Source organism: Oncorhynchus kisutch, linkage group LG1 (assembly GCF_002021735.2).
Source record: "Oncorhynchus kisutch isolate 150728-3 linkage group LG1, Okis_V2, whole genome shotgun sequence".
Lineage (NCBI taxonomy): Eukaryota > Metazoa > Chordata > Actinopteri > Salmoniformes > Salmonidae > Oncorhynchus > Oncorhynchus kisutch.
The window spans coordinates 34,684,258-34,708,576 of record NC_034174.2 but is presented as its reverse complement, the minus strand read 5'-3'; the positions used below and the strand labels follow the sequence as shown (position 1 = coordinate 34,708,576).

The following is a 24,319-nucleotide window of genomic DNA, read 5'->3' as shown; positions in this document are numbered from 1 at the left end:
TGGCGTTGCGCAGCATGACAATGTCAGGATTTTCTTCAAGGGACTAGCCTAATATTGAATCATTTCGATTTCGTCTTAAATTAATATAATATTTTTATTTGGGTATTTCCATTTTCAAATGTTTATTCATGCCAATATTGCAATTACGCATAGGCTATGACTATATGAATTGCTAGAGAAATGGCCTATGATATCGAAAGGGTATGGAAGGGCTCAGAATTGAATTAGACCAGGCAGATGACACGCACATGACAACGCGCCCGTTGGCCGGTGATCGCACAACCGATCAACCCAACCATGCCGATGTAGAGTAAAACAAGGTTATTTTATTGTTTAACTAAACATGTTTAAAGGGAAACTGAATGCTAAAACCAACATATCTAGTGGAAATGGCATATGTGGCATCGGTATTAGTCAAACACGTATTCCAATGGCAAAATTGACTAAAACGTGTAAGTAGGATAACTTTGGTCATAAAGTCAGTCTATTCCAAAACAGAGTTTTGTGAGATGTGTGTAACTGAGGTTGTCACAATTTACATGAGGGTTGGTTTGGATTACAATCATGCACTTGCCCATTAAAGTGCCACTAAAGTCCAAAACGCGTGTTCTACAATATTGGACCATTGGCTTTCATACATCTCGATTTTCGAATTATCTGCGTGGCTCAATCAAAACTGTCAAACACGTTCAAATGGACGCAGTGCAGTGGTTGGGAATTCTGGCTAGGTGCGCATTAGGGCTGTTAGTCCCGTGGATGGTGGTCTCAGAGCGCTACGAAGCTATGTCACAATGGGATGCCAGACTATAGCGTCTCTGTATCTGCGGACTCAGACCAAACATGTATGTATGCAATGTTCTAGAATATTAGACCATTGGCATTCATTCTTTTGAAATTCTCAGCACAGCTCAGGCAATTTCTCAAACTGTCAACATAATCAAATTAACAGAGTACATGTACTGGAGACACGTTGGTTGGGAATCTTGGGTAGGTAGGCGTTTAGGCTGTAGCCTAGTCCCCCACGGATGGGGGTCTCAGAGCAGTTTAGCTAGTGTCACAGGGATGCCGGACTATCCATCTGTGCATCTATGATTTACGAGGGCGAATTGTCATGATTGATGGCCGATTACACTCTATCCACTCATAGCAGCAGGACCTGAGCCAAACCTGCCCATTACGCAGCGCCTCTGATTTATTTACAGTACCAGTCAAAAGTTTGCACATCTACTCATTCAAGGGTTTTTCTTTATTTTACTATTTTCTACATTGTAAAATAATAGTGAAGACATGAAAACTATGATAACACATATGGAATCATGTAGCAACCAAAAAAAAGTGTTAAACAAATCAAAATATATTTTGGATTTTAGATTCTTTAAAGTAGCCACCCTTTGCCTTGATGACAGCTTTGCACACTTGGTATTGTCTCAACCAGCTTCACCTGGAATGCTTTTCCAACAGTCTTGAAGGAGTTTCCACCTATGCTGCGCACTTGTTGGCTGCTTTTCCTTCACTCTGCGCTCCAACTCATCCCAAACCATTTCAATTGGGTTGAGGTCGAGTGATTGTGGAGGCCAGGTAATCTAATGCAGCACTCATCACGCTCCTTCTTGGTCAAATACACAGCCTGGAGGTCTGTTGGATCATTGTCCTTTTGAAAAACAAATGATCGTCCCACTAAGCACAAACCAGATGGGATGGCGTATAACTGCAGAGTGCTGTGGTAGCCATGCTGGTTAAGTGTGCCTTGAATTCTAAATGAATCACTGATGGTGTCACCAGCAAAGCACCATCACACCTCCTCCATGCTTCACTGTGGGAAACACACATGCGGAGATCATCCATTCAACTATGCGTCTCACAAAGACACAGCAGTTAGAACCAAAAATGTCCATACTTGTGTTTCTTGGCCCAAGAAAGTCTCTTCTTCTTATTGGTGTCCTTTTAGTAGTGGTTTCTTGCAGCAATCCAACCATGAATGCCTGATTTCACACAGTCTCCTCTGAACAGTTGATGTTGAGATGTGTCTGTTACTTGAACACTGTAAAGCATTTATTTGGGCTCCAATCTGAGGCTGGTAACTCTAATCAACTTATACTCTGCAGCAGAGGTAACTCTGGGTCTTCCTTTCCTGTGGCGGTCCTCATGAGCGCCAGTTTCATCATAGCGCTTGATGTTTTTTGCGACTGCACTGAAATTTTCCATATTGACTGACCTTGTCTTAACATAACGATGGACTGTCATTTGTCTTTGCTTGTTTGAGAGGTTCTTGCCATAATATGGACTTGGTCTTTTACCAAAATAGGCTGTCTTCTGTATACCACACCTACCTTGTCACAACACAACTGATTGGCTCAAATGCATTAAGAAGGAAAGAAATTCCACAAATGAAGTTTTAACAAGGCTCACCTGTTAATTGAAATGCATTCGAAGTGACTACTTCATTAAGCTATTTGAGAGAATGCCGAGAATGTGCAAAGCTGTCATCAAGGCAAAGGGTGGCTACTTTGAAGAATCTGAAATATATTTTTGATTTGTTTAACACTTTTTTGGGGGGGTTATACAGCAAACCAGCAAAATACCAGTCTCAACAGTAAGAGGCAACTATGGGATGCTGGCCTTCTAGACAGAGTTCCTCTGTCCAGTGTCTGTGTTCTTTTGCCCATCTTAATCTTTTCTTTTTATTGGCCAGTCTGAGGTATGGCTTTTTCTTTGTAACTCTGCTAGAAGGCCAGCATCCCGGAGTCACCCCTTCACTGTTGACGTTGACTGGTGTTTTGCGGGTACCGTTTAATGAAGCTGCCAGTTGAGGACTTGAGGCATCTGTTTCTCAAACTAGACACTAATGTACTTGTCCTCTCACTCAGTTGTGCACCGGGGCCTCCCACTCTTCTTTCTATTCTGGTTAGAGCCCGTTTGCGCTTTTCTGTGAAGGGAGTAGTACACAGCATTGTATGAAATCTTCAGTTTCTTGGCAATTTCTCTCGTGGAATAGCCTTCATTTCTCAGAACAAGAATAGACTGACGAGTTTCAGAAGAAAGATTGTTGTTTCTGGTCATTTTGAGCCTGTAATTGAACCTTTTTTTATTTTTTATTTTTTTATTTCACCTTTATTTAACCAGGTAGGCTAGTTGAGAACAAGTTCTCATTTGCAACTGCGACCTGGCCAAGATAAAGCATAGCAGTGTGAGCAGACAACAAAGAGTTACACATGGAGTAAACAATTAACAAGTCAATAACACAGTAGAAACCAAAGGGGGAGTCTATATACAATGTGTGCAAAAGGCATGAGGAGGTAGGCAAATAATTACAATTTTGCAGATTAACACTGGAGTGATGAATGATCAGATGGTCATGTACAGGTAGAGATATTGGTGTGCAAAAGAGCAGAAAAGTAAATAAATAAAAACAGTATGGGGATGAGGTAGGTGGGCTATTTACCAATAGACTATGTACAGCTGCAGCGATCGGTTAGCCGCTCAGATAGCTGATGTTTGAAGTAGGTGAGGGAGATAAAAGTCTCCAACTTCAGCGATTTTTGCAATTCGTTCCAGTCACAGGCAGCAGAGTACTGGAACGAAAGGCGGCCAAATGAGGTGTTGGCTTTAGGGATGATCAGTGAGATACACCTGCTGGAGCGCGTGCTACGGATGGGTGTTGCCATCGTGACCAGTGAGCTGAGATAAGGCGGAGCTTTACCTAGCATGGACTTGTAGATGACCTGGAGCCAGTGGGTCTGGCGACGAATATGTAGCGAGGGCCAGCCGACTAGAGCATACAAGTCGCAGTGGTGGGTGGTATAAGGTGCTTTAGTGACGAAACGGATGGCACTGTGATAGACTGCATCCAGTTTGCTGAGTAGAGTGTTGGAAGCCATTTTGTAGATGACATCGCCAAAGTCGAAGATCGGTAGGATAGTCAGTTTTACTAGGGTAAGCTTGGCGGCGTGAGTGAAGGAGGCTTTGTTGCGGAATAGAAAGCCGACTCTTGATTTGATTTTCGATTGGAGATGTTTGATATGAGTCTGGAAGGAGAGTTTCAGTCTAGCCAGACACCTAGGTACTTATAGACGTCCACATATTCTAGGTCGGAACCATCCAGGGCGGTGATGCTAGTCGGGCATGCGGGTGCAGGCAGCGACCGGTTGAAAAGCATGCATTTGGTTTTACTAGCGTTTAAGAGCAGTTGGAGGTCACGGAAGGAGTGTTGTATGGCATTGAAGCTTGTTTGGAGGTTAGATAGCACAGTGTCCAAAGACGGGCCGAAGGTATATAGAATTGTGTCGTCTGCGTAGAGGTGGATCAGGGAATCGCCCGCAGCAAGAGCAACATCATTGATATACACAGAGAAAAGAGTCGGCCCGAGAATTGAACCCTGTGGCACCCCCATAGAGACTGCCAGAGGACCAGACAGCATGCCCTCCGATTTGACGCACTGAACTCTGTCTGCAAAGTAATTGGTGAACCAGGCAAGGCAGTCATCCGAAAAACCGAGGCTCCTGAGTCTGCCGATAAGAATATGGTGATTGACAGAGTCGAAAGCCTTGGCAAGGTCGATGAAGACGGCTGCACAGTACTGTCTTTTATCGATGGCGGTTATGATATCGTTGAGTACCTTGAGTGTGGCTGAGGTGCACCCGTGACCGGCTCGGAAACCAGATTGCACAGCGGAGAAGGTGCGGTGGGATTCGAGATGGTCAGTGACCTGTTTGTTGACTTGGCTTTCGAAGACCTTAGATAGGCAGGGCAGGATGGATATAGGTCTGTAACAGTTTGGGTCCAGGGTGTCTCCCCCTTTGAAGAGGGGGATGACTGCGGCAGCTTTCCAATCCTTGGGGATCTCAAGACGATATGAAAGAGAGGTTGAACAGGCTGGTAATAGGGGTTGCGACAATGGTGGCAGATAGTTTCAGAAATAGAGGGTCCAGATTGTCAAGCCCAGCTGATTTGTACGGGTCCAGGTTTTGCAGCTCTTTCAGAACATCTGCTATCTGGATTTGGTTAAAGGAGAACCTGGAGAGGCTTGGGCGAGGAGCTGCGGGGGGGGGGGGCGGAGCTGTTGGCCGAGGTTGAAGTAGCCAGGCGGAAGGCATGGCCAGCCGTTGAGAAATGCTTATTGAAGTTTTCGATAATCATGGATTTATCAGTGGTGACCGTGTTACCTAGCCTCAGTGCAGTGGGCAGCTGGGAGGAGGTGCTCTTGTTCTCCATGGACTTCACGGTGTCCCAGAACTTTTTGGAGTTGGAGCTACAGGATGCAAACTTCTGCCTGAAGAAGCTGGCCTTCGCTTTCCTGACTGACTGCGTGTATTGGTTCCGGACTTCCCTGAACAGTTGCATATCACGGGGACTATTCGATGCTATTGCAGTCCGCCACAGGATGTTGTTGTGCTGGTCGAGGGCAGTCAGGTCTGGGGTGAACCAAGGGCTGTATCTGTTCTTAGTTCTGCATTTTTTGAACGGAGCATGCTTATCTAAAATGGTGAGGAAGTTACTTTTAAAGAATGACCAGGCATCCTCAACTGACGGGATGAGGTCGATGTCCTTCCAGGATACCCGATACAAATGCTGATGCTCCAGATACTCAACTAGTCTAAAGAAGGCCAGTTTCATTGCTTCTTTAATCAGCACAACCATTTTCAACGGTGCTAACATAATTGCAAAAGGGTTTTCTAATGGTCAATTAGCTTTGTAAAATTATAAACTTGGATTAGCGAACACAGGAGTGATGGTTGCTGATAATGGGCCTCTGTATGCCTATGTAGATATTCCATTTAAAAAATCTGCTGTTTCCAGCTACAATAGTCATTTACAACATTTTAACTGACTACACTGTATTTCTTATCAATTTTATGTTATTTTAATGGACAAAAAATGAGCTTTTCTTTCAAAAACAAGGACATTTCTAAGTGACACCCAAACTGTTGTGTGTGTGTGTTCATTCACACACCGACACTCTTACATAAAACACAACACACACTTATCATATACTGTTGCTACTCAGTTATTTTTACTCTATTAATGTCTATCCTGTTGTCTAGTCACTTTACCCTGCCTTATGTACATCTACCTCAAGTACCTCTTACCCCTGCACATTGGTCTGGCACTGGTACTCCCTGTATGTAGCTTAATTCTTGTGTATTGTATTCCTCGTGTTACTATTTTTATTTATATTCATATTTTTTAACTCTGCCTTGTTGGGAAGGGCTCGTGAGCAAGCATTTCACGGTAGTCTAGAACTGTTGTATTTGGTGCATGACAAATGCGATTTTGATTTGAAGTGAGAATTGAGACTGCTATATCTTACCGATTCTCTACATCTTTTGTCCAACAACAAATCCTGTGAAATGACGTCAACACATACTGGAGGAGTTACTGGCTAGCTTAGTTAACAAACTACCTACGTTGGTTCTGGCGCGTATGACCAGAATGACACTTCGAAGAACCACCAAAAGGCACCCTCCGTTTCTGTTTGAAAATTGAAAAAGAGGCGGAGTTAGACTTTGGCCATGAAAAATGGTCCATCTTTACTTGAGAAATAGAGCATCAAACACCTTAGCCAGATAAAGTTGCGTGACTAAGACCTCTGCAAAAAAGTCCATTTGGTTACTTGATTTATCTTATATTAATTCTGACTATTTTGAGGAAGTGGTAGTGGCTATGTTGTTTCTACAGTGACTCATGGGGAAAGAACAATAACTGCCAGCGTAGGGTTTGGCGTTAGGGCCGGCAATCAATGACTGGTTTGGATTTTTACTTTACCTTTTAAAATGGTATTTAAATGTTTGATATTTTTACAAAGAATAATTCAGTAATGGAATCATTGTTCTTCCTCTGTCATCCATGGTAACCTGCAAGGAAACACGTGCCGTCATCATTGCTTTGCACAAAAAGGGCTTCACAGGCAAGGATATTGCTACCAGTAAGATTGCGCCTAAATCAACCATTTATCGGATCATCATGAACTTCAAGGAGAGAGGTTTAAATGTTGTGAAGAAGGCTTTGGGGAACCCAAGAAAGTCCAGCAAGGGCCAGGACGTCTCCTAAAGTTGATTCAGCTGCGGGATCAGGGCACCACCAGTACAGAGCTTGCTCAGCAATGGCAGCAGGCAGGTGTGAGTGCATCTGCACGCACAGTGAGGCGAAGACTTTTGGAGGATGGCCTGGTGTCAAGAAGGGCAGCAAAGAAGCCACTTCTCTCCAGGAAAAACATCAGGGATAGACTGATATTCTGCAAAAGGTATAGGGATTGGACTGCTGAGGACTGGGGTAAAGTCATTTTCTCTGATGAATCCCCCTTCTGACATTTTGGGGCATCTGGAAAAACGCTTGTCCGGAGAAGACAAGGTGAGTGCTAATATCAGTCATGTGTCATGCCAACAGTAAAGCATCCTAAGACCATTCATGTGTGGGGTTGCTTCTCAGCCAAGGGAGTGGGCTCACTCACAATTTTGCCTAAGAACACAGTCATGAATAAAGAATGGTACCAACACATCCTCCGAGAACAACTTCTCCCAACCATCCAGGAAGAGTTTGGTGACGAACAATGCCTTTCCAGCATGATGGAGCACCTTGCCATAAGGCAAAAGTGATAACTAAGTAGCTCTGGGAACAAAACATTGATATTTTGGGTCCAGACCTTAATCCCATTGAGAACTTGTGGTCAATCTTCAAGAGGCGGGTGGACAAACAAAAACCCACAAATTCTGACAAACTCCAAGCATTGATTATGCAAGAATGGGCTGCCATCAGTCAGGATGTGGCCCAGGAGTTAATTGACAGCATGCCAGGGCAGATTGCAGAGGTCTTGAAAAAGAAGGGTCAACACTGCAAATATTGACTCTTTGCATCACCTTCATGTAATTGTCAATAAAAGCCTTTGACACTTATGAAATGTTTGAGAAGTATAATTAATATTCCATAGTAACATCTGACAAAAATATCTAAAGACACTGAAGCAGCAAACTTGGTGGAAATTAATATTTGTGTCATTCTCAACTTTTAGCCACGACTGTACATTGCTGGATTTATACATGGGGTATTGTTTCTCAACAGGAAAATATAAATAGCTGAAGTGTCCATTTTTAATAGCAACAATCAATACAGTATTGTAGCATAGAAAGTAAGGATGGAAAAATTGTGATGGCTTTTTATCGTGAGAAGGTGATATTGAACCAATGCACTGTGAGTATACAAAACTGCTCTTTCCATGACATAGCTTTCACCCGGGCAGTCTATGATCTCTTGATGTCACTTGTTAAATCCACTTCAGTCAGTGTATATGAAAGGGAGTAGACAGGTTAAAGAAGGGTTGTTAAACCTTGAGACAATTTAGACATGGATTGTGTATGTGTGCCATTCAAAGGGTGAATGGGCAAGACAAAAATGTAAGTGCCTTTTGAATTGGGTATGCTAGTAGGTGCCACCCGCACTGGTTTGAGTGTGTCAAGAACTGCAACGCTGCTGGGTTTTTCACACTCAACCGTTTCCTGTGTGGATCAAGAATGATCCACCACCCAAAGGACATCCAGCCAACTCGCTGAAATGCTGTCAACACTTTGTAGATTCCATACCCCGATGATTTGAGGCTGTTCTGAGGGCAACTCAATATTAGGAAGGTGATCCTAATGTTTTGTACTCTTTGTATATTTAGCACAAAGAGCCTGTGAGATGAGCTGTAGTAGAAGAAATGTGTTGTACAAGTTAGCAGCGTCCTCCACTCAGCCAAAGCTTCCCCTTGGCTGCGACAGACTGCTCGCTCTCTTTGCTCTACAAGATGGTGTCCGGACGCGTATTAAAAACTCTGTGCCGTCTAGCTCATTCCACATCCAGTTTAACATCCACTCAAGGGCTCCGCTGGCCGAGACGTCCAGGTTGCTCTCCACTGTCTGTCCTCATCTTTGTCAGTGTTACAACTGACAACTTCAAGACGCAAATCTCGTTTTTCTTAATGAGCAGCAGAAAAGCCCAGGCAAATTCTGTGAGTTCAGCCGCGCTCTAAACATCATTTGAGCAAATATATGCACCGTGAAGGCGACATTGAACTTATGGAAAGGACCGCACAGGAGCGCCTGTTTGTGTATTTGTTTGTTTGGTCCACCGGTCTATGGCCCAGCAGCATTGAGAAGGGACTGGTAAACGATCAATATGAGCCACTGTTATTGTTGCGCGGCATCTTCAAAAGTCCAAAACAAACAGTTGGGGATAACTTACTGATTCACTACAGAACTTCCATATGTCCCTTCACTGTGGGTTCGGGTCCCAACAGGGATTTCCCCAGACAGTTTTATGAAGAACATTTCCTTAGAGGGCATATTTCTTTAATTCAACTTTATTTTACCTGGTAAATTGACTAAGAACATATTCTCTTTTACAGCCATGACCTGGGGTAGAGTTACAGGGGGGAAGAGGGGATGAATGAGCCAATTGGAAGCTGGGATGGTGGCCATGATGGTATGAGGGCCAGATTGGGAATTCAGCCAGGACACCTGGGTTAACACCCCTACTTTTCCTATAAGTGTCATGGGATCTTTAGTGACCACAGGAAGTCAGGAAACCTGTTTAACGTCCCATCCGAAAGACGGCAACTTACGTGGGGCAGTGTCCCTGTCACTACCCTGGGGCATTGGGATCTCCTTTGATCAGAGGGAAGAGTGCTCCCTAAAGGACTTCCAACACCACTTTCAGCAGCATCTGATCTCCCATCCAAGGACTGACCAAGCGTAGCTTCAAAGGCAAGCCAGCAATGGGATTCAGGGTGGTATACTGCTGCATAACTGTGTTGCAGAAGAGAGATTTTGTTTGTGTGGAGGGCAGTGTTATTTGTGTGGTAGGTAGGCAGCAGATGATTACTCTGCAGTCTTGGTTTGTCTCACCTCCTGTGGAACTCTGTCTACTTTTCACTGAGTCAACCAAGGGTTCAGTCAGCCACTGCTTGGAATCTGTAATATTTTAGGTTTGACTTGTTCTGTGTTCTCACACTAAAAACAACACTGTTCTCCCTCTGACCTATTCCAGATGCTCCCTTGTGCTGAGCTCGACTCTCTCTCTCTCAGGTGCAACCGCTGAAGATTTCAGAGGTGGTTGTGCCCACTTTGGCTCGTTGTATATTTGGCACAGTAATTGGAAAAATACTAGAACACAGAACCATGCCAGGCTTGGTGTGATTTCATAGGGCCAGTGGAGGGGATTACAATTGCTTGTTTACCAATGAGAAGGGATAGCCTGTTAGCAGCCAGAGTTTGTAGTACAGTTGCCTACTTTTCCCTCTGTTTAGAAGAGGGCCACAGGATGACTTTGTCAAACCAGACCCGGTTTACCAAAAGCATCTTAAGGCTAGGTTCATCGTTTCAACATTCGTAGGAGCTCGTAATCTAATGCCTGCCTCAGACCACTCGTAGGAAATGCTAAGTACGTCATTAGATGCTTTTTTTGCCCTCAGCACTAGGAGCAAGCAGTTGGTCAGCATTTTATGCTGTGTCACTCTTTTTGAACTTTTGTTGATGGTTTCAATAAGGCTGTTCTGTAGTTGATCACTGTAAGTTGGTTGTTCTAGGCTCATCGGATAGTATGCCTGTGTGCAGCCTGTGGACCCCTCTTAGCGTCAGGTATAATTACATCTGCAAATATGTGTCTCACAGCTTCACCAGCCTTTGCAAAGCCATAGTCTGTTTGACTTGCTCTCTGGTATGGGAGCAATTTATTCATTTATTTTTATTCCTAGATTCCCTCTGTCAACAACACAATTCATGCCTACTTCTCCTCTCTCCATTCTACATTCTCATTGTTCCTCAGTTGGCTCAGATATGCTAGGGGTTTCAATTCTCATTGTGAATGCATGTATCTGTTTGTGTCTGCTTTACCTTCACTCAAATGATCACCCAAAGCTACTCCATCCAGTCTACGCATTAATTAACGTCTTGAGTTGTTCGATTCGTTTCTGCGTTAATAGGGCAAGGTCCCACTTGATTCAACAATAGACTGTACCTTCCACTGATATTCACAATGTCTGTGTTCATTCAACTTTCTGTCTCTCTCTTCCTATTTTTCTGTATCTCCTCTTTCTCTCTCAGTATGTATGACCAACTGTCCCACCCTCATTGTGACGGTGGGCCTCCCAGCGAGAGGGAAGACCTACATCTCCAAGAAGCTGACCCGCTATCTCAACTGGATTGGTGTGCCAACCAAAGGTACTAGGTCAAGCTTTTTCTCTCGGTCTCACACACACATAGACACATACACACAGGGAATAGGGTTTACCCTATAAACATGTTCATCTTGACTAAAAGTATCTATGTGTTGTTTAGAGTTCAACGTGGGTCAGTACAGGAGGGAGTGTGTGAAGATCTACAAGTCTTTTGAGTTTTTCCATCCAGACAATGAAGAGGGGCTGAAGATCAGGAGGTGAGGCTGGAGAAGGGCTGATGGATTGAAATGCATGGGACAAGTTAGGCCTAACCCAACACTCTATTCACTTATCCCTCATTACAGGCCAAAGTTACAGGGAATAGGCTCTTTGTTGGGCTCTACTAGGCTGATATTGTTGAATGGGGGGGGGAGTATCTATTTACATTAATATCCACAAAATACATTTTGACCCAGTTGCTTTATTTTAGCCAAGTTTCAATTCAGTTAATTATCATAGATCTGTACCTACATTGTCTCTTGAAGTAGTTTCTTGCCATCTTTCTGATTCTGTTGTGTACGTGTCCACCCATAGGCAGTGTGCACTGACGGCGCTGAATGATGTGTGCCAGTACCTGACTGTGGAGGGAGGCCAGGTGGCGGTGAGTAGAGCAGATCAGGCCCACGGTGACTTGTTTGGTTCATGATCACAGTGTGAATGAGGATGTTGCTAAATAGTGGGAAAAGGGTGCACACGCCAATAGTTATTTCTTGCTTGGTTTCTTGCTTTTACTGAATGTATTTATGTACATTCGGTACATGTATTCAAATGCCAGGGCTGTCTTGAATGTTAAATTCAATATACAGGTATGTAATTAATCTAGCCTACGATGCAGAGAATAACTTGTGTTTTGGAGTGTGCACCCTTGTTCCCACTATTGCTCTTCAGTCTACAAGACTTGTTTGGGTAAGTGCAGCACCTCCTATACATGTTCATGTATGTGCTTGATGCTGCCGGGACTCCTAACCTGAATGCAATGAGGATGTTGTGACTGACTGGAGTTGATGTTTCTTACCTCAGGTGTTTGATGCCACTAACACCACCAGGGAGAGGAGATGGACCATCACCAGGTTTGCAGAGCAGAATGGCTTTAAGGTATGGAACCACAGGGCCAGGCGTTAGTATCTGTAGTTATTGTTTATTCTTTGGCTTCACTACCTTTTCTTATAGTGTACAGTATATTTCATTGTAATGTATTTTATACTGAATCTTCATTTTCAACCTCCCAGGTGTTCTTTGTGGAGTCTGTGTGTGAAGACCCTGATGTCATTGCAGAGAACATAGTGGTGCGTGACATCTCTGCTATCTTTCAGCACTGTTCGTGTGTCACTGGTTGTATAAAAGATCAGACATTATTAAGCTTACTTGCTCATAAAATTCAAGACTTCTGCTTTAATAATTGATATTCCTGATGAATAATTTGTACTATCTTTCTGTTTATATGCCCTGGCAAACATTCAGACACGCAAGATGTTTTTCCTCTTTTTCTCTCCATTCATTTCCTCTTACTGTCTGTATTTCTTCTTACTGTCTGTATTTCCTCTTACTGTCTGTATTTCTTCTTACTGTCTGTATTTCCTCTTACTGTCTGTATTTCCTCTTACTGTCTGTATTTCCTCTTACTGTCTGTATTTCTTCTTACTGTCTGTATTTCCTCTTACTGTCTGTATTTCTTCTTACTGTCTGTATTTCCTCTTACTGTCTGTATTTCCTCTTACTGTCTGTATTTCTTCTTACTGTCTGTATTTCCTCTTACTGTCTGTATTTCCTCTTACTGTATGTATTTCTTCTTACTGTCTGTATTTCCTCTTACTGTCTGTATTTCATGTGTCTGTGCAGCAAGTGAAGCTGGGTAGTCCTGACTACATAGACTGTAATACAGAGCAGGTCATCGAGGACTTCATGAAGAGAATCAAGTGCTACGAGAACTCTTACCAGCCACTGGATGAGGTTCTAGACAGGTGAGCACGCGCACACACACACTAGTGGTTTCAGAATACGTTTTGACAAGATACTGGACAAGTGAGAATGCAAACACATACTCAGAATACACATGGACAAGGTCAGCAGTCATAACCTCACACTGCTAATAGATCTGATAGTCACTCCTACTCCATCCCCCACCCCAGGGATCTGTCCTACATTAAGATCATGGACGTGGGCCAGAGATACCTGGTGAACAGGGTGCTGGACCACATCCAGAGCCGCATTGTCTACTACCTAATGAATATCCACATCACACCACGCTCCATCTACCTGTGTCGCCATGGAGAGAGTGACCTCAATGTCAAAGGACGCATCGGAGGAGACTCAGGCCTGTCTGGCAGGGGCAAGGAGGTTTGTTGATTTGCCATCTGTCTTTTCGTAATAAAAATGTATATGCAACAATCTTTCTCTCCCTTTTCTGTTGGTCAGTTTGCAAAGTGTCTGGGGAAGTTTATCCAGGAGCAAAACATTAAGAATCTGAAGGTGTGGACCAGTCAGATGAAGAGAACCATTCAGACAGCCGAGGCCGTGGCTGTCCCCTATGAGCAGTGGAAGGCTCTCAACGAGATTGATGCTGTAAGTCTTGTGTGTGTATGCAATTTTGGCCTAAAATATTAATTTAATGTGTCCTTTTAATTTCAATGTGATGTCTCCTAAGCCTGCTGTTAAACAACCTTTTAGTTTTTTGTTGCATGTGTTTAGACTTGGTATTTTGTTTGTATTTATTCTTTCATAGTGTATCTACGATTATGCTCTGAGTCAGCCAATGGGATTGCTGGTTCCCACTTCCCATGTATCCTAACCCTGCTGTTAAACAGCTTGTTTTACTTTGTTTCCCTCTCCTAGGGTGTGTGTGAAGAGATGACGTATGAGGAGATCCAGGTACATTTCCCTGTGGAGTTTTCACTGAGAGACCAGGACAAATACCGCTACCGCTACCCTAAAGGAGAGGTGAGTCCATCACATCACCAACACTGACTGACAAAGTGTGTGTGTTAACAGGCCTCTACTTGTCCCCTCAGTCCTATGAGGACCTGGTGCAGCGGTTGGAGCCAGTCATCATGGAGCTGGAGAGGCAGGAGAACGTCCTGGTCATCTGTCACCAGGCTGTCATGCGCTGCCTGCTCGCTTACTTCCTGGATAAGAGTGCAGGTACCATATATCTCTTAAAATACCCAACAAACCCCAGTATTACGGTTTAATTCCTACTATTCGATAACAAACTGAGCATATAGGAGAGTGAGTGTTCTGCATGTGCTGTTCATCAGTCATGATCAGATAAGCATTGGTATATGATTTTAGTAGCTCTAACTCAACTCAATTGAATCTATTTAGGCTTTTACAACATTGTTCTGTTTTTGTTCTTCAGAGGAGCTGCCTTACCTGAAGTGCCCTTTGCACACTGTATTGAAGCTGACCCCTGTGGCGTATGGTGAGTACACTATTATCAATAACTGCATGAAAGTATTAATAAACACAGCATAGTGGTTTCAATGAGATGTTTTTATTCCAGGGGTGCAACTTTCACTGGGGACCTGACCCCCTCCCCCCCCCCTTCCCACACATTCTGAAATAGCATTTTTGTGTATGTCCCCCCCCCCCCCCCCCCCACACAGTTGTATCATTACGCTGTGATACAAAACGTGGCATTGTGTGCTTTAGTGTTTTATATTTTTATAAATATTATTTATTTTTATATTCCATGCATATTTACTCCAATTACATGTATTTATCCATTTGATTTGGAACACCTGGGTCCCTTACACTGCACCTATATTTTATGTACCTTAGTAGTGTTGATCTGTGTATTAGACCCAGTGTACTGCTGCTGCTCTCTAGTGGTCTGACGAAGGAACATGTTTTGTTTTGTTTTGTCTCCCATCCTGTCCATGTAGGATGTAAAGTAGAGTCTGTCTGGTTGAATGTGGAAGCTGTGAACACCCATAGGGACAGGCCAGAGGTAGGTACCCCAGACAGAAGCACTCTTTCTGGGCTTGCACTCTCAAAAGCCTAGATCACACTGCAGGCCTTAATGCTCAAATACGTTTTTTTGTTTTTCAAATACATTTTGGACTACTGACTGTCCAAACAGCAAGTTACACGTTACCAAATCGGATTTGTGTGTTTAGACACCATTCATTTGCTGACAAGGCTACAGTAGTCATAGTAATGACTGGTGTGTAGGCTGATTGGTAGTGGTGCTCGTGCTTCCTATCACTGAGGCGTTATGTAGCTACGGTGACAACGATGCCTGCCATGGATGTTTGCTTTGAATGTTCAAAATCATAGTGTAACAACACTTTTAAAGCCTCAAGATAAGATGATCCAACTTTCAAAACCAGTCCTTTTTGGCTAGCCACAGCACTCAACTAGCTAGGTAGCTGTTTAACTTTCTAGCACATTCGCTCATTTTTATGTACACAATTAAGAAGCTAGTTTGCTACCACACACAAGCAACAAGATATATAAAAATGTGTTCTTAGTGGACTTGCCTAGTTAAATAAAAAATAAAAAAATAAATATGACTAATAATAAACCACTTGAGGGCATAAATCTGATTTGACCGCTCAGACAGAAGTTGCATGGCCAGAAATCGAATTGTAACCGACGTCAAACCACCTAGGTATCCGATCTTATGTACTTTTTGGCTGTTCAGACTGCAGGAAAAAGTACCGATTTCGAATCGGATATGCAAATAAGTAGGATTTGAGTCACTTCAAACTGTCAATGTGAACACAGCTAAACAGAGAGGAAAAAGGTTCAATTAAACTAACCTTATGTGTCCTAGTACTGACTGCTTTCTCTCTCTTTTCATTGTACAGAATGTAGACATTTCACGGATGCCGGAAGAAGCCCTGTTCACAGTCCCCGCCCACCAGTGATGAGTGACGGCGCAAAAAGTTTAGATTCAATCAGTTCTTCCTTCACCTGCGATAACTGACAACTGCATAGCAGTTTCATTGCTTTTATTCATGGAATGTCGTAGGTGTAACGGCGTTAGAGCTGTCTAATCAGGAAGCGACTCTCGGCGTGATACCTATTGCGGACATTTCCATTTTATGTGACGAGTCGCATTAGTAATAATTCCATGCAGCCTTGTTACAAGTTCAAACACGGGAATGTGTTGTAATATACACCTCGATTAGGCTGATATGAATCCTCATTATTTAGGTTAATGATGTTCAATTTGAGTGTTATTATTTCTATATAGCCTTGACTTTCTCTTTATGTACTTCTAATGTGAGTGGGACGGGTGTGGTTTGGTGACAATAACCGCACGAGCAGCCGCTCAGATTAGACAGCTCTAAAGCAGTTCCACTTCCAGCACCTCCTAAACACCAGCTATGCAGGTGTTTGCTACCACTGGTTAATGCTTGATCTGATTGAATCTAGGCCCTAGACTCCAAAGTGCCATCACTCACCAAGGCTACTTCATCTACTCAATCAGAAATCAATGCAAATTGCTATTTAAAAAAAATCATTGCAGCGGGATTTGAAAATAGTGCATCCGAATCTTTCATTTGACATATTTCTATCTAAAGTGGCAATCAGCAGAGGAAACAATAACGAAGAGTGATCCCCGGTTTCGGTAAAAAGCTGAGGGATGGGCTGGAGAAATGTAACTATTCTGAAATTGGGATGACCATCCATGATATCAACATTGACTTTTAACCATGTTTTGAGGCTATATAGTGTTTGTTTACATTTACTTTGGTTACAAACATTGGAGTAAAAGCTTATATTTTGGGTTCTGATGGAGGCATTTATACATTTTATTCTTCAACAATCATTCATTTATAAGTCCAAAAATGTAATTAGCTACTGCTGATTTCCACTTTTTAAGGTTCTTTAAAAAAAACATACTTGTTTAATCTTGGTTCTTCACCTGATCTGTGTCTTTCCTTCTGTGCAAAATTGGCTGTGTTTAGACAGGCATCCCAATCCTGATCTTTTTTCCACAAATTGGTCTTTTGACCAATCATATCAGATATTTCTCAGAGCTGATCTGATTGATCAAAAACAATTTTGTGAAAAAAATATCAGAATTAGGCTGCCTGTCTAAACGTCTGGAGAACTGGAATCCAGTTCAATGGTGATTCACCCCACTATCGGGGTATGTGTGCCTGTGAGTGTGTTTTGTATGTGTGTGAGTGAGTGTATTATGAACAATCTGATGTGAAACCTTTTTTATATACATGACATATGGCTTTTAATCAAATTGTAAAGTGTCTTGACACTGGCTGCTTTTACACAGGCAGCCCAGTTCTGAACTTTGTCCACTAATTGGCCTTTTAACCAATCAGATCAACTCTTTTGCCAATCATTTGGTAAAGATCAGAATTACCAGCCTGTGGAAGCTAAATGTAATACTCCTTGTTCTTAGTGTTTTAGTTTTTGTCCAACCATTTGTCTGTTAACAAGTTGTTTTTTAAAGCAGTTTTTTTATTTTGTGAATTTCCTATTAAACCAACTATTGCGTTTACCCGCTGCAGAAGATGTGATATTTGGAATCAGACTCTAGGTGGGGACATAAATTGTAGGTAATATTTTTTTAAATATATATATGTCTGGTATAAAATCAGACATAAAGGTGGTTTTGCACATCTATTTTTTTCAATCAAGGTCATCGTCATCTAGTTAAAATCTAAACTGATTGACTTTTTTTTCATGTTGCATCAGTGATCTGCTATATCTAGAATGTGTTTGGCTCTATTGCTCAATGTCTAAAATGCTGCTGTAGTTTAGCATCTGTAGTGTCATGACAAATCAATTGAAATGACTACTAATATCTGTGTAAACACAAGTAATGATCACCATAATAATCAGGTGTCAGTAATGCTGTGAATGTCAATAAATCGCTCACTGGTTGTTTATCGTTTTCCGCAGGTTCACCATGTCTTGTTTGTTCATTTTGACTTGTTTGTCAACGTGCCAAGAATATGATGCATTCAATGTAAATATCTACATCATCCAAATGGAATTTTTTGTTAAATCTCTTGCTGTAGCCTTCTAAAAGAAATGTCTCTTTGAAGTGTTTCATGTAGTTATAGTCAGAGCCATATTTATAGAGTCCTTACTCAAGCCTTGGCCTTAACTGTCCAGTGAAAGTCTCACTTTTAATAGCACATCTTAACTCTTAACTTAAAACACTACCCAAATAGTGTTTTTGATTCATCCTATACTTGTATTTGTGGCCAAAGCATAAGTGAGAAAAAGACTTCAAAAACCCCACCTCAAACTTGTATCTTAAACAGACGGTTTCAAAAATGCTTGCTATCCCCTCAGAGGATGCTGCCATGTTTTGGGCTTGAGATGTATCATTTGTATTATACATAACATTCAAACAGAAAGCTGTTTTTTAAACAGGACCAAAGCAGCTGTTTTTATCTCAATATCAAAACAAATTGCGTAACAATTAAGTACCTCACTGTGATTGTTTTCAATTAAAATGGTAAAAAAATATATATAATTCTAGCTTCTTAGCAAAGGGCATGTTCTCAAGCAACACGTACTAGAACGGTCTGGAATTTGTCCGAGTGGAGAGGGGGGAAACTGAAAATTAGCTGGTGTATGTATGTAAACTGCCGGCTTCAACTGAATTTTAAAGTAGCCACCCTTGGCCTTGACAGCTTTGCATACTCTTGGCATTCTCTCAACCAGCTTCATGTGGTAGTCACCTGGAATGCAATTAGTTTGTTTTTTTACAATCGCTTACACATTAAAAGTGGTACTTGAGGCACACTCAGTGAAACCATAAACTCATGTACCTAATCTTCAGACCAAGTCTGCAAAACTGCAAGTACGTTATCTGCTTTACACTCAGTTTGCAATTTTAAAACACTTTTTACTAAACACAGTTCTCTACATTAGACATATTTCAAAACTAACAGATCCTGTGTTTCTTTGGAAAACACTGCCATTCAAAATTCCACACTCATTTGCCGATTACCTACACCCAGGACTCACGAGTGAAAACACTTATAGCTAATTTCTTCACTTAGAAATCAGAGATTGAGCGCTATAAATAGACTTCAGGTTGGCTTTCTTGGTTTGGACAACAATGGAGGCAAATTTTGGAGAGCGTAAGAGGGGGACGAGGACAAAGAGGAGGCCTGTGGTGACATAAACGAGGGGGCATGCCAGGGCTGGATACGCCACTCCAGACGCTACTTCCCCCGCTGTTTAGCCAGAGAGAACATCGCTTGTGATGTTGATGAGGTGCTGTGGCCAGACCCAAATAGGAGACAGGATGCACCCTAATTGTTTTTTTCTTTATAGTAACAAGCCTATTTGTTTATCTTGTGCTGTATTTGTTTTGTCTGTTACTGTTCATCCTGAAATATGGATGAAAATACGTTTTGAGAAATAAATCAATTGTATTTTTCCCCCCTTGCATTTCTGTTTATAGCGTAAATATATACTGAATATTCATACATCAAATCAAATTTATTTATATAGCCCTTCGTACATCAGCTGATATCTCAAAGTGCTGTACAGAAACCCAGCCTAAAACCCCAAACAGCAAGCAATGCAGGTGTAGAAGCACGGTGGCTAGGAAAAACTCCCTAGAAAGGCCAAAACCTAGGAAGAAACCTAGAGAGGAACCAGGCTATGTGGGGTGGCCAGTCCTCTTCTGGCTGTGCCGGGTGGAGATTATAACAGAACATGGCCAAGATGTTTCAAATGTTCATAAATGACCAGCATGGTCGTATAATAATAAGGCAGAACAGTTGAAACTGGAGCAGCAGCACGGTCAGATGGACTGGGGACAGCAAGGAGTCATCATGTCAGGTAGTCCTGGGGCATGGTCCTAGGGCTCAGGTCCTCTGAGAGAAAAAAAGAGAATTAGAGAAAGCATATGTGGGGTGGCCAGTCCTCTTCTGGCTGTGCCGGGTGGAGATTATAACAGAACATGGCCAAGATGTTCAAATGTTCATAAATGACCAGCATGGTCGTATAATAATAAGGCAGAACAGTTGAAACTGGAGCAGCAGCACGGCCAGGTGGACTGGGGACAGCAAGGAGTCATCATGTCAGGTAATCCTGGGGCATGGTCCTAGGGCTCAGGTCCTCCGAGAGAGAGAAAGAAAGAGAGAAGGAGAGAATTAGAGAACGCACACTTAGATTCACACAGGACACCGAATAGGACAGGAGATGTACTCCAGATATAACAAACTGACCCTAGCCCCCCGACACATAAACTACTGCACCATAAATACTGGAGGCTGAGAAAGGAGGGGTCAGGAGACACTGTGGACCCATCCGAGGACAGGGCCAAACAGGAAGGATATAGCCCCACCCACTTTGCCAAAGCACAGCCCCCACACCACTAGAGGGATATCTTCAACCACCAACTAACCATCCTGAGACAGGGTTCGAGTATAGCCCACAAAGATCTCTGCCATGGCACAACCCAAGGGGAGGCGCCAACCCAGACAGGATGACCACATCAGTGAATCAACCCACTCAGGTGACGCACCCCTTCCAGGGACGGCATGAGAGAGCCCCAGTAAGCCAGTGACTCAGCCCCTGTAATAGGGTTAGAGGCAGAGAATCCCAGTGGAAAGAGGGGAACCGGCCAGGCAGAGACAGCAAGGGCGGTTCGTTGCTCCAGAGCCTTTCCGTTCACCTTCCCACTCCTGGGCCAGACTACACTCAATCATATTACCCACTGAAGAGATGAGTCTTCAGTAACTTAAAGGTTGAGACCGAGTTTGCGTCTCTGACATGGGTAGGCAGACCGTTCCATAAAAATTGAGCTCTATAGGAGAAAGCCCTGCCTCCAGCTGTTTGCTTAGAAATTCTAGGGACAATTAGGAGGCCTGCGTCTTGTGACCGTAGCGTACGTGTAGGTATGTACGGCAGGACCAAATCAGAGAGATAGGTAGGAGCAAGCCCATGTAATGCTTTGTAGGTTAGCAGTAAAACCTTGAAATCAGCCCTTGCTTTGACAGGAAGCCAGTGTAGAGAGGCTAGCACTGGAGTAATATGATCAAATTTTTGGGTTCTAGTCAGGATTCTAGCAGCCGTATTTAGCACCAACTGAAGTTTATTTAGTGCTTTATCCGGGTAGCCGGAAAGTAGAGCATTGCAGTAGTCTAATCTAGAAGTGACAAAAGCATGGATTAATTTTTCTGCATCATTTTTGGACAGAAAGTTTCTGATTTTTGCAATGTTACGTAGATGGAAAAAAGCTGTCCTTGAAATGGTCTTGATATGTTCTTCAAACGAGAGATCAGGGTCCAGAGTAATGCCGAGGTCCTTCACAGTTTTATTTGAGACGACTGTACAACCATTAAGATTAATTGTCAGATTCAACAGAAGATCTCTTTGTTTCTTGGGACCTAGAACAAGCATCTATGTTTTGTCCGAGTTTAAAAGTAGAAAGTTTGCAGCCATCCACTTCCTTGTCTGAAACACATGCTTCTAGCAAGGGCAATTTTGGGGCTTCACCATGTTTCATTGAAATGTACAGCTGTGTGTCATCCGCATAGCAGTGAAAGTTAACATTATGTTTTCGAATAACATCCCCAAGAGGTAAAATATATAGTGAAAACAATAGTGGTCCTAAAACGGAACCTTGAGGAACACCGACATTTACAGTTGATTTGTCAGAGGACAAACCATTCACAGAGACAAACTGATATCTTTCCGACAGATAAGATCTAAACTAGGCCAGAACTTGTCCGTGTAGACCAATTTGGGTTTCCAATCTCTCCAAAAGAATGTGGTGATCGATGGTATCAAAAGCAGCACTAAGGTCTAGGAGCACGAGGACAGATGCAGAGCCTCGGTCCGATGCCATTAAAATGTAATTTACCACCTTCACAAGTGCCGTCTCAGTGCTATGATGGGGTCTAAAACCAGACTGAAGCATTTCGTATACATTGTTTGTCTTCAGGAAGGCAGTAAGTTGCTGCGCAACAGCCTTTTCTAACATTTTTGAGAGGAATGGAAGATTCGATATAGGCCGATAGTTTTTTATATTTTCTGGATCAAGGTTTGGCTTTTTCAAGAGAGGCTTTATTACTGCCACTTTTAGTGAGTTTGGTACACATCCGGTGGATAGAGAGCCGTTTATTATGTTCAACATAGGAGGGCCAAGCACAGGAAGCAGCTCTTTCAGTAGTTTAGTTGGAATAGGGTCCAGTATGCAGCTTGAAGGTTTAGAGGCCATGATTATTTTCATCATTGTGTCAAGAGATATATTACTAAAACACTTGAGCGTCTCTCTTGATCCTAGGTCCTGGGAGAGTTGTGCAGACTCAGGACAACTGAGCTTTGAAGGAATACGCAGATTTAAAGAGGAGTCCGTAATTTGCTTTCTAATAATCATAATCTTTTCCTCAAAGAAGTTCATGAATTTATCACTGCTAAAGTGAAAGTCATCCTCTCTTGGGGAATGCTGCTTGTTAGTTAGCTTTGCGACAGTATCAAAAAGGAATTTCGGATTGTTCTTATTTTCCTCAATTAAGTTAGAAAAATAGGATGATCGAGCAGCAGTAAGGGCTCTTCGGTACTGCACAGTACTGTCTTTCCAAGCTAGTCGGAAGACTTCCAGTTTGGTGTGGCGCCATTTCCGTTCCAATTTTCTGGAAGCTTGCTTCAGAGCTCGGGTATTTTCTGTGTACCAGGGAGCTAGTTTCTTATGAGAAATGTTTTTAGTTTTTAGGGTGCAACTGCATCTAGGGTATTGCGCAAGGTTAAATTGAGTTCCTCAGTTAGGTGGTTAACTGATTTTTGTCCTCTGGCGTCCTTGGGTAGACAGAGGGAATCTGGAAGGACATCAAGGAATCTTTGTATAGTCTGTGAATTTATAGCACGACTTTTGATGTTCCTTGGTTGGGGTCTGAGCAGATTATTTGTTGCAATTGCAAACGTAATAAAATGGTGGTCCGATAGTCCAGGATTATGAGGAAAAACATTAAGATCCACAACATTTATATATAACTGTATATATTTGTGCACATGTACGTGTGAGTGCTATGATGAACTGCCGTGGACTCCACTGCACATTGAACATGCAAAATACACAAGATGGTAGTGTTTTTACATTTTTCAAATCTGTGTGTAGTTGGTGTGTATAAGAGCGGATTTTATGGTTTGTGTGTATAGTTTTGTTGCAAAAACACAATTTTGAGAAGAGTTCAAATTGTTTGGAATTAAGTGTTTGTTTTGAGAGATGTGACGTTTTGCATGTTGTGTGTGTTTTGGGGTTTTATGTGTAGAGTCTAGAGAAAAGGAGCCATAGTTTCAGAAACCATGTGGAAGCAACTGTCAAAAACTGTAATAGGGGTGCCTTGTTAAAGTTTTTTATATTTATAATACCATGCTATTGTTTGATGATAGTGCACAGCAACTGGTTTTATACATTCACCTCTGAGGCTAAATAATGTACTTACATTCAATAATCTTGCTCTGATTTGTCATCCTGAGGGTCCAAGAGATAAAATGTAATGTAGTTTTGTTTGAAAAAAAATGTTGGAGCTGAGTTCTACGGTTTGACCCCACTTCTGTCTCTGGCTCCACACCCACCCCGCCCTGCCATCTAGATGTGTCTTTTCTGTGGGGAAGCTATTATTACCATAGCATTTTGTATGTTCTCTATAGTTATGTACTTCTAAATGTATAAATTGACTAATTTGGGCAAACTCCTGGCAGACTTGATGCAAAATGTTGTGTAGTCAGGTAATTCTTCACTGGATCAGTCTGAAACTTTGCACACACCTGCTGCCATCTTGTGGACAAATTCTAAATTACACCTAGGCTCCTATGTTAATGTATGGCCTTTTGCTTGCATTTCAAAGATGATGGAACAAACTTTTTTTTTTTGAAAAGGTATGTTTTTTTTGTTTTGTATTATCTTTTACCAGATCTAATGTGTTATATTCTCCTATATTAAATTCTAATTTCCAACAACTTCAAAGTGTTTCCTTTCAAATAGTATCAAGAATATGCATATCCTTGCGTCAGGTCCTGAGTTACAGGCAGTTAGATTTGGGTCATTTTAGGCGGGGGAAAAAGGGTCCGACCTGTAAGAGGTTTTAAAACGTGCGATTTGTAGTTTGTCCACAAAATTGTACCCACATTTCTATAGACTTCTTCAACTGTCAAAACAATAACACATTTTATATGCACGCACATCCA

The 24,319-nt window shown here is 42.3% G+C and overlaps 1 protein-coding gene across 2 annotated transcripts in view; it reads left to right on the top strand.

Moving 5' to 3' along the window:
• LOC109895573 (6-phosphofructo-2-kinase/fructose-2,6-bisphosphatase 4-like) overlaps nt 1-18,061 on the top strand; it is a 44,659-nt gene extending 26,598 nt beyond the window's left edge. For both annotated transcript variants that reach the window (XM_020489371.2, XM_020489363.2), the window contains exons 2-14: nt 11,073-11,189; nt 11,307-11,403; nt 11,720-11,786; nt 12,206-12,280; nt 12,415-12,471; nt 13,025-13,146; nt 13,315-13,522; nt 13,601-13,747; nt 14,018-14,122; nt 14,194-14,323; nt 14,541-14,603; nt 15,067-15,131; nt 15,994-18,061. In XM_020489371.2, coding sequence (XP_020344960.1) covers nt 11,073-11,189; nt 11,307-11,403; nt 11,720-11,786; nt 12,206-12,280; nt 12,415-12,471; nt 13,025-13,146; nt 13,315-13,522; nt 13,601-13,747; nt 14,018-14,122; nt 14,194-14,323; nt 14,541-14,603; nt 15,067-15,131; nt 15,994-16,053 — 1,313 coding nt within the window. In that variant the 3' untranslated portion in view covers nt 16,054-18,061. The remainder of the gene's footprint in view (nt 1-11,072; nt 11,190-11,306; nt 11,404-11,719; nt 11,787-12,205; nt 12,281-12,414; nt 12,472-13,024; nt 13,147-13,314; nt 13,523-13,600; nt 13,748-14,017; nt 14,123-14,193; nt 14,324-14,540; nt 14,604-15,066; nt 15,132-15,993) is intronic.
• Nucleotides 18,062-24,319: the final 6,258 nt, after the last annotated feature.